The 9,494-nt window shown below is 39.3% G+C and overlaps 1 protein-coding gene across 1 annotated transcript; it reads left to right on the top strand.

Moving 5' to 3' along the window:
* The first annotated feature begins 5,717 nt into the window (after positions 1-5,717).
* Positions 5,718-7,989, top strand: dlx1a (distal-less homeobox 1a). The gene is made up of 3 exons (XM_041807519.1): positions 5,718-6,027; positions 6,315-6,514; positions 6,914-7,989. The coding sequence occupies exons 1-3, from the start codon at positions 5,718-5,720 to the stop codon at positions 7,163-7,165; spliced, it is 762 nt and encodes a 253-aa protein (XP_041663453.1). The 3' UTR covers positions 7,166-7,989.
* Positions 7,990-9,494: the final 1,505 nt, after the last annotated feature.

Below are 9,494 nucleotides of genomic sequence, written 5' to 3'. Positions count from 1 at the left end.
AGTCATACACCAAAGTATATGTGAATTTTTATCAGAGGGACTGTGACTCCAGGATGGGCCAGTTTAGACCTAAACAACACCAATGCAAAAGCAAGATATTTTTGGTGCATGTGAAGTTAATATTTATGAATTTTTATGCACAAATGTGGCATTCAAAATATCTGTGAAATGGATCAAAGTTTCATCGCACACCAAAAACATCTGAGTAAATCTACTTAATAAAGTTGAGGTTTCACTAGTAAATAAGCACCTGCAATAGAACCAAAAAAACTACGTTAATATAAACTGAAAAATTAAATGAAAATAATTAATATTTGCTCTTCATTGTAACATAAGGAATATTTCATTGTATGCATTTTTTAAAAATTAATTTACACAGTAATAATAATTGTACTCTTTTTTTTTTATACTTAAATTAGGAACAGCCATGTCATTGTTTGAAGCCTGGGTGCTTCAATGTAAGGAGGAGGCAGTCAAGCACGCTCTGACCTCAGGTGAATAAAGCACACCTGTCATGTTAAAGTAACAGCCATGTCCACTGTCCACTGAGTGGGCAACTTCACTCATGGTGCAGAGACCAGCAGCATGGTCAAAATAACCTTAGCAGTGATTTCTGCATCAGAATAGTTTCCTCTGACTTTTAGTCCAAAAGCACAATGCCCCAGGGCATGCTGGGAAAACTGCCCGAGCAGAGCATTAGGCAGTGGCAGTAAATACCAAATGTTTTTGGGTAAAGTTCATTAAATGTGTTTGTATTCCAAACAATATTATTTGAAAAAAGGTCAGTTTGATTAAAAATGTACCCACTGGAGTAAAGTTATCTTCCTTGTGTATTTTTAATATAATTTAAAAAATATAATTTGATTTGTCTCACACAAAAATAATTTTTTCATGGTGCAGACAGTGTTAATTTCATCAACTAAAACTATGACTAAAAATGTTCGGCTACAGCCTGTTTTCCACAACAAAAACTAGACTAAAACTAACAAAAATAGATCTGTGATAACTAAAACTGACAAAAACCAAGTTTATTTTTCATCAAAATGACTAAAACTAGACTAAAATGTAATTTAGTTTTCGTCTGACATTCAAAACCAAAGATATTTCTCCACTGTGGGTGAATATGTCAAAAAACAATGCAGCTGTATCTATTCTGTCTCTCAGCTGTAGAAAGGAGGGACTCCAGGTTTGGCAGGGTGCAGAGAACACACTAGCATGGTTTGGCACCAGATTTAGGCAGGAAAATAAATGACTGGACTAAAAGTAAAGACTAAAATGTGAGGACTTTTTATGGACTAAAACTAGACTAAAACTAAAAAGGGTAGAAATGACTAAAATGGGACTAACTGTAGCACCCTATAATGTAATAATTTCCTGAAAATATGATAACGCCTGAAAATGTGCTACAATTTGTACTTACCTCGATTGAAAATGTAATAAAACCCAATAATGTAATAAGGTATTACAATTTCAGTCAGGATATTTTATTACATTATTGGTGAAGTTATTACATTATTGGGTTTTATTACATTATTGATTGAGGTAAGTGCAAATTTTATTACATTTTCAGGCATTATTACATTTTCAGGAAATTATTACATTATAGGGTGCTACAACTAAAAAACATTTCATCTAAAGCAGGAGTGTCACACTCAGTCACAGCAGGGACCGGATTCTGGATTCAGGTCTAACCTGAGGGCCTAACAGGGTCATCTTTTTAACCAGAACCTGTCAACCTTGTTTCACTGGTAATAAAATATGGAAGAAAAAAAAATCTTAGCTCTGATGATAAACAATTTTGACATTTAAAAAGTTAAGTTAAGTTTAAAGGTTCACAATCTGAGGAAAGTAAATTTATTAGTTCAAAAAGGTAAAAACATGAAATTGAAATTGAAAAATAATGTTTTTTAAAGGCAAATGTTGTAGAAAGAAGTCAAAATCATGAGTTTAAAAGGTCAAAATATGAAATGAAATGTGTAATCATATTAAAAGTCAAAATATGATTCAAAATTTTAAATTGCGAGTCTAAAAGGTCAAACTATGGGATTATGACGTCAAAGTTTGGAGTTGAAAATATGAGTTAAAATACAAAATAATTGGTTAAAAAATGTCAAACTATCACTTAAAAATTAGAATTATGAATGTTAAAGCTCAAAATATATGAGAAGTCAAAATTGTGCTCAAAGTATGAAATTAAAAGTCAAAATCCCAAATTTGAGTCGTAATTGTGAGACGCAAAATTGAAAATATGAAGTTAAAACACAAATAAGTTTCTTTTCCCACATTCCTGACTTCTTATCTAAATATTTTTGCTCCATACTTTTTCAGATTTTAGGACTTAAGGATTTCTTAAATCATCAGGTTAAGTTCACGTTTTTATACTTGAGGAAATCTGCAGACCTCACACTGATGGGACGGTTATAACAGAAATATGAGATCATCTTTGGGGCCGGATTTAACTGCTTCACGGCCGGATTTGGCCCCCGGACCTTGAGTTTGACACCTGTGGTCTAAAGACTAAAACTAAAATTAAAAATAGCTGTTAAAAGTAGCTCTGGGGGCAGACACAAAAACAGCAGAAATAAAGAAAGTTTTATGACAGATTTTTAAAAAGTAAGGAATATAAATCTGTATATATTTGTAGCTTCTTTCTTTAAAGGAAATGCTCATAAAAGTGTTTGCTTCTCCTTCGGTGACAACGATTAATCCTCGCTGCTGTGATCGGCGTACAGGCTGCACGTGGAGCTGCGCCACCACACAACACGGACGCACAGTTTACCAATACACCGGTGGTTTGGATAATATTTGGTAGCTGCGAAAATGTGGGTTGTCGTGTCAGCTGAGGAGGGCTTTCTATCACCGGACTGAGATGAAGTCTGTGACATCTTGGCCCGTTTTACCCCCCCTCTTCCCTCCTCCCTCTGTTTCTGTCTCTCCACCTCTGCACTCACCCTCAGGTGAAGAGCAGCAGGTGTTAAAACACCCTCAGCCACAGAGCTACTCACTCTTAATGAGGCCTGCCTCCGCGCTTCATCCATGCATGGAGGACTTTATTTTTAGTGTGGGGCTAGTTAGAGCCGTGCTGCAGGAAGGAGGGCCGCTGTGGCCTCCGCTGCCCTCCTGCAGGAGTCAAATTAGAAATTAAAGTGGTAATATTATCGCACGCCTGCTCGCTTAATGCCCCTGAGGATAGCTTGAGAAAAACCCTCATCTAAATAGTTAATGCTCGGGCTTGTGTGCGAATCAACACTTTGTAAATGTTTGATTGAGTCAAAGGTATTAATAAAATGATTTATGCAGCAAGTCTAAGTCTCCTCACTCAGCTCTGAATTACACTGACTTCAAATAAAAGCCTGTAATTATTATTGCTATTATTTGAGGTACACTCGTGGTATTATTTTACATTTTTTCTGCCTCTATTCTGTTAATGGTTTTGCTCGCAGCCGCGTGGCAGTTTGCAGATACTATAATCGTGGGAAAATAATGACAGTTATCAGTCGCACCCACCAAGTACCCATAAAAATCTGTCCTCTGTTCTGGAAGATGATAATTATTGGTTGTACTGCCATTATCATTGTCGTTGTTGATAGAGGAAATCTTGAAGCATTTTTCCAAAGTAATTCCGGAGAAATCACTTCAAATTGGCCTATTTCAGGGGGGACAAGGGACCAGCTTTTTTCGTTATAGCCTAATATTTCACAGAAATCTTTAAATCCAGCCATCCGCAGCAGCCTGGCATCACTGTGGCGCACGTGCCGTGATGTCAGCGCCTGCATTTTTTGATACCACATTTTTTTTTCCTCTCCTCAACTTGCTAGTTCTGTTTTGAGTTCAATTATGTAATTACACTGATAATCACAGTGACGGAATTTAACTGCCTTTAATTTGTTATTCAGGTGGAGATGGAGGGGACTGCGGATGGAGCAGCAGCCGGGCTGTGTCTGTGCTCTGAGCAGGCAGCAGAAGAAGAGCTGCAGCCTGCAGAGGAGGAAGAGTTACTGGAGACTTTCTGCGTCTGCTTTCAGGATCTCTGACCCCAGGGGGGGGGGGGACGCCGATTTATCTGCTGCTTTTACATCACCGGATTTTTCAAAGTAAGTGCTCTGTTTTTGGATTGAAATTTTGAAAATAGAGCCTGGTTTGACTTTTACGCACAGCAGCGTCAGCCGTGTTAGAAATATCACTGCTTAGTCAGTTCAATTAAATCAAATGTCCGTGGATAATTGTTCTTGTTGGAGCTGTGGGAGGCCGGCATGCTCACTCTAATCAAAGGTGCCACTGTTTAACACAACTGTGACCATTCATTGATCGTGCGTAAACGTGATAAGAAAAAAGGCCTGTGTGCCAGTGTTCATTTCGTCGACTAAAAACTTTGACTGAAACTGTTCGTTTTTCCACGTCAAAAACTAGACTAAGACTAACAAAAATAGATCTGTGATGACTAAAACTGACAAAAAGTCAGTTAAGTTTTCATCAAGACGACTCAAACTAGACTAATATGTAATGGAGTTTTTGTTTTGATATTCATAATCCATGATATTTCTCCACTGTGGGTAAATCTGTCAAATTGCAAAGCAGCTGTAGCTATTCTGCCTCTCAGCTGTAGAAAGCAGGGACCCCAGGTTTGGCACACTAACATGATTTGGCACCAGATTTAGGCAAGAAAATAAATGCTGCTGTGAGGACTTTTTATGGACTAAAACTAAAAAGGATAGAAATGACTAAAATGTGACTAAAGACTAAGACTAAAATTAGAAATAGCTGCCGGAAGTGTCATCACACTATATTTAATCTCCATTATATTCTTTATTCATGCAAGAACTCCTATAATAAGTGTTGGAATTATATCCAACTTTGATTGATTACAATTCACTGCCTTTAAATTCCTGACTCCCCCAACCTCCAAATCTGCACTTTAGTGACGTTGCTGTGTGTTTTCAGGTGTTATCAAACATTCTGAAGCTGAAACCTGAGCCAACAAACCTCATTTGACATCAGAGCATCACCGTCCTCTCTGCTGCCAGGTGTAACTGAGACCTCAAGCCACTGTAAGTGTTAAACACATGACTAATTACAGAGCTACTTATGAAAATTGAACACTAGTGTTATGCTAATACAGCAGATAGAGATTTAATCATAAAAAGCTTTAATCAAACTAGAAAGAGAAGCTTTAACGAGGCTGTGGTGTGATTTAAAATCCATTAATGACGTTTAAACTTTTAATACAGTCTAATAATATTAAACAAATAGTCATTATTCCATTACTATTATTAGGAGTGGATCACTTGAGGAAGGTGAGATGCCAGCACTCTTTATTTTTAATATTAAGTGGCCAAATATGTGTTTGTAATTTCGATTAAAATGATAAAAATATTATATCTCGACACATCAGGAGGAAATATTGTGGTTTTGTGGTTTTCCTTGACTTTATCATCTTCTTCGGACCCAGCCCCAGCGTCGCCAATCGGCTTCCCTCTTGGAGCGAGTGGACCAATCAGCGCCCGTCTTCGATGAATATTCATGAGTCCGAGATTCAAACCTTTGAGCGAGTTTGTCTTGGTCCACAGCATCATACCTGGGACTTTTCACAGGCACAAACTACATTTTCTTATGAATGGAAAGAGAAAAAATCAGTTCGGCTTAAATTGGGACCCATCCTTCACTGAGATCATAGAAGGAAAACAACAAAAGCGAGACAAGGGGGACCGCGAGAAGAGATGACAATGACTACAATCCCAGAAAGTCTTAATAGCCCTGCCTCAGGAAAAACCGTTTTCATGGAGTTTGGACCCCCGAGTCAGCAAATGTCGCCTTCCTCCATGACTCACGGACACTATCCCATGCACTGTTTACATTCTGCAGGTCATACCCAGCACGAGAGCTACAGCCCAGCCTCGTCCTTCCCCAGATCTTTGGCTTATCCATACGTCAACTCGGTCGGCAGCCATTCCACCAGTCCATATCTGAGCACAGTACAGAGCTACCAAAACAGCTCGGCGCTCTCACAGACGCGGTTAGACGACGCGGGTAAGTGTGCCACGGCATCTTTGGATCCGAAATATCCACGTTCTGTGTTGGCAACGCTTTCTAATGTTTACAGTCCTCGCTGCAGAGAAAAGACGAGCCAGATGTTGGAATTAGGCTTGGTAATTATTTATTGCGTAACGCTATAAACAATGTATGCAATTAAGGGTAATTATACCTAAAGTACAGCCTGTAAAACTTGGAGCTGGAGTATTCATAGCAGCGCAGCACTCTTGGCTACAACTGCCTGCTCGTTTTTAACCTCGTCTCTGCTCTTTTCTTCCCCTCAGCGCCAGAAACAGAGAAAAACACAGTGGTGGAGGGTGGAGAGGTTCGGTTCAACGGGAAAGGGAAAAAGATTAGGAAACCAAGGACTATCTATTCCAGTTTACAGCTACAAGCTCTGAACAGGAGATTTCAACAGACGCAATATTTGGCGCTACCAGAGAGAGCCGAGCTGGCAGCATCGCTGGGTCTCACTCAGACACAGGCAAGTCCATCCTCAGTCACACATAGCATCACTGTAGCAGCAACATTTGGACACTATTATTATTATTTATAAACAATTAGGCACATAATTAAAACATGTTTAATTTTACAGTTGATTAGTAGCTCTATTTTCCACTGACGTTACGCTTATTTTTATTTTTTCTGATCATCAATCTGTCACTAACAGATTGATATTAACCTAATTATGTCTTGATAGAGTTAAGATGCTGTAATTCTAAAAATATAAATGATTTTTTTTGCTTTTGACCTTGTATTTTGGAACCAGCTTCGTGCGTAAAGCGTGCGTAAAACATGCCCAATTGTTTATAGCTATCTCTATATCTATAGTTGCACAGCCTTTTTCATTGTCTGACCCAGGTGACTTTCTTTGTCTCTCCAGGTGAAGATCTGGTTCCAGAATAAACGCTCTAAATTTAAGAAGCTAATGAAGCAAGGCGGTGGCACAATTGACACAAACGCTTTGGCCACCGGCCGCGGACTGTCGAGCGGCTCTCCCTCGGTGGCACCTGTCTGGAGCTCACCGACCACCGTGAAGACTTCAGTGGGATCAACCGGATCTTACATTCCCAGCTACACCTCGTGGTACCCCACCACACACCAAGAGTCTATGCAACAGTCACAGCTCATGTGAACACACACCTCAAAGCCCTCCTCTCCGCCCCGCATGGCTCCTGGATCCGGATGTTGAAAAGGGGGGGCCTGCAGCCGTAAACGCGCGGCTCGGCTTTGATACTACACAAGAACAACAACAAGAATCCCGGAGTCTGCTGCCGCGTGCAGCCAGCTGACACAGTGGTCTCCTCACGCCCGGAAAGAGCGAAGAAAGGATCGAAAGACTGAAAAGGCGCGCAATGAGCCCAAGGGCGACAATTCCCTGACAGCGAGCGGAAACTTCAACGGATGGATCCCTTTTGGCTGCTGTTTACCACTGTTGTGTCCACTTCTTTTTTAAAAAAACATATTTGTGTGATTCGTTCTGTTTGTAAGAAACACGTGTTTGTTTACACCAGGCCCACGGTGATGATCAAAAACCAGTTAAAGGTGGATCAGACCAGAGAGGCGTTTCTTTGACCAAATAATGATGAAGAATAAATGAGCACCATCAGGCCATTTAACGCTTACAGCACATTCAACCACAGCAGACTGTGCAGAGCCTCAAATGTTGTTTCTATGTGTTTGTTATTTAATTTAAATTATTCGGACATGTTGAGGTCTGCCTGTGTTCATTCTGTGCGCGTGTTTCAAAAACAACAACACTGTGTTGTTCCTGCTGCACTAACGCAAGCAAAGCTTTTCTATGCCGTCTCTGCCCCCTTGTTATGTGAAAAAATGTAAACGGCCTGACAATTTTTGCTGCTTAAGAAAAAGAAAAAACTATTGTGAGGCTGAGCAGCTGATTTGTCACTGTATTTTGTACATAATTTCCGGATTTGTTTTGTGCTGTACTGGGTACGCTGTGAAACAGGGTTTTAGGCTTTCTGTATTCGTCCAGATGTGTTTAGTCCACATAGAAAATATTTAGTTTTGTATTGATCATTTTAATTTATTGATCTGTTTCTGAAAGTCTATGTACAGAATGTGCAAAGTTTCAAAAGCAGTAAAAGAATGATTTAAATTATGTCAAGAAAGGTGTCTGATTGAAATCCACCACCCATCCTCTCTCCATCTTTATTCCTACATCCACCCTCCCACCCTCCTCCTCCTCGCGCGTGAAAAGAAAAGGCTTCAGCGTGGTGCAGCTTTAATGGGAGCTGACACAAAGCAGTATCATGTCGGTTATTGTAGCAGACACCATGTGAGGGTGAGCTGCAAAAAGGCTCGTCGTTTAGAATCGTGGTGGAGTTTAGCGTTCAGCCTAACGTGGGTTTGTGGTTGCAGATGTTGTCAAACCTCTGGAGTGACCTCGTGAATCAGAAATCTGACGTCGCGTCTAAAAAAATTCCCCTAAAACATGACAAGCAATCCCTCTGCGCGCGGATATACTTTCATTTAAACGCTTTAAGAACGAATAATCAACGTTATGTAACAAAGCAATGCGGGAGACCTTTCAGCAACATCGCTTCGTTCTTGTAAGCCTTTATGGAAGATAACCTTATTTCTACTTGTCTTCCCACAATCCCCCATTTTTCCTGCCGTGAATGGGAGAGATCAACTGTGTGTGTGTTAAGTGAATAATTGCGCACGAGGCAGGTGCTGAAGAAAAGTCTGGATGAGCACTTGAGGCGCGCGGATCACAGGAGATCAGAGGGCGGAAAGTTCAAAGGCTTTGTTGTTTAGGCTTCACACTTTATTCATTTACGACAAAAGTTACGCAATACGGCCGCGAGCCTTTCATTTTGTTTTTAACACGCGGCCTATATGAAGGCCTGTTGGCTTTTGATTAAATGAGGATAAACATTTTAAGACGGCGTTTTGTGACTATGCTGGAAATGTAACTACACAGCCAAGAAATTCATCATTACGAGGGTGAAAATGCGAAAACCTGTCCTTCAGAGAGTTTTAAAATTGACGAATGAAAAACAACAAAAAATAGATACATTTTTTAAAAAGTAGAGAAGATGTATTTATGTTATTATATAATATATATTTGAAATATTAGAGAAAAATATACCACGACAGAAAAAAAATATATATAAATGGAAAAATACACAGAAAATGGAATTCAAAAAAACATAACATTATAGAAAATATGAAAATATATAAAATAATACTTTTGTTGGTTTTTTACATCCCTGACTGTCATTGAGAAACCAAAAATGGTCTAATAGGAAAAAAAAAAAAAAAGATGCGTCAACTCGCTCCCCTGCAACCGCAACTCCAAACACGAATTTTTATTTATTTTTTAAATTATTTATTTTTTTGCAGTGATAATAAAATAAAGCTCAATTTACGCGGCATGCACAGCATCAATTTATCACCCCCGTATTATTCCAAAGAAGTACATAAACTAAAAAAAAAGC

This window comes from Cheilinus undulatus, linkage group 15 (assembly GCF_018320785.1).
Source record: "Cheilinus undulatus linkage group 15, ASM1832078v1, whole genome shotgun sequence".
Taxonomy (NCBI): Eukaryota; Metazoa; Chordata; class Actinopteri; order Labriformes; family Labridae; genus Cheilinus; species Cheilinus undulatus.
The sequence above is the reverse complement of the archived record's forward strand: the minus strand, read 5'-3'. Positions and strand labels throughout refer to the sequence as shown.

Coding starts and splice junctions, on each gene's coding strand:
- dlx1a (XM_041807519.1), top strand. CDS start 5,718: ATGACAATGACTACAATCCCAGAAAGTCTTAATAGCCCTGCCTCAGGA. Junction 6,028..6,314: donor GACGCGGTTAGACGACGCGG/GTAAGTGTGCCA, acceptor TCTTCCCCTCAG/CGCCAGAAACAGAGAAAAAC. Junction 6,515..6,913: donor TGGGTCTCACTCAGACACAG/GCAAGTCCATCC, acceptor TTGTCTCTCCAG/GTGAAGATCTGGTTCCAGAA.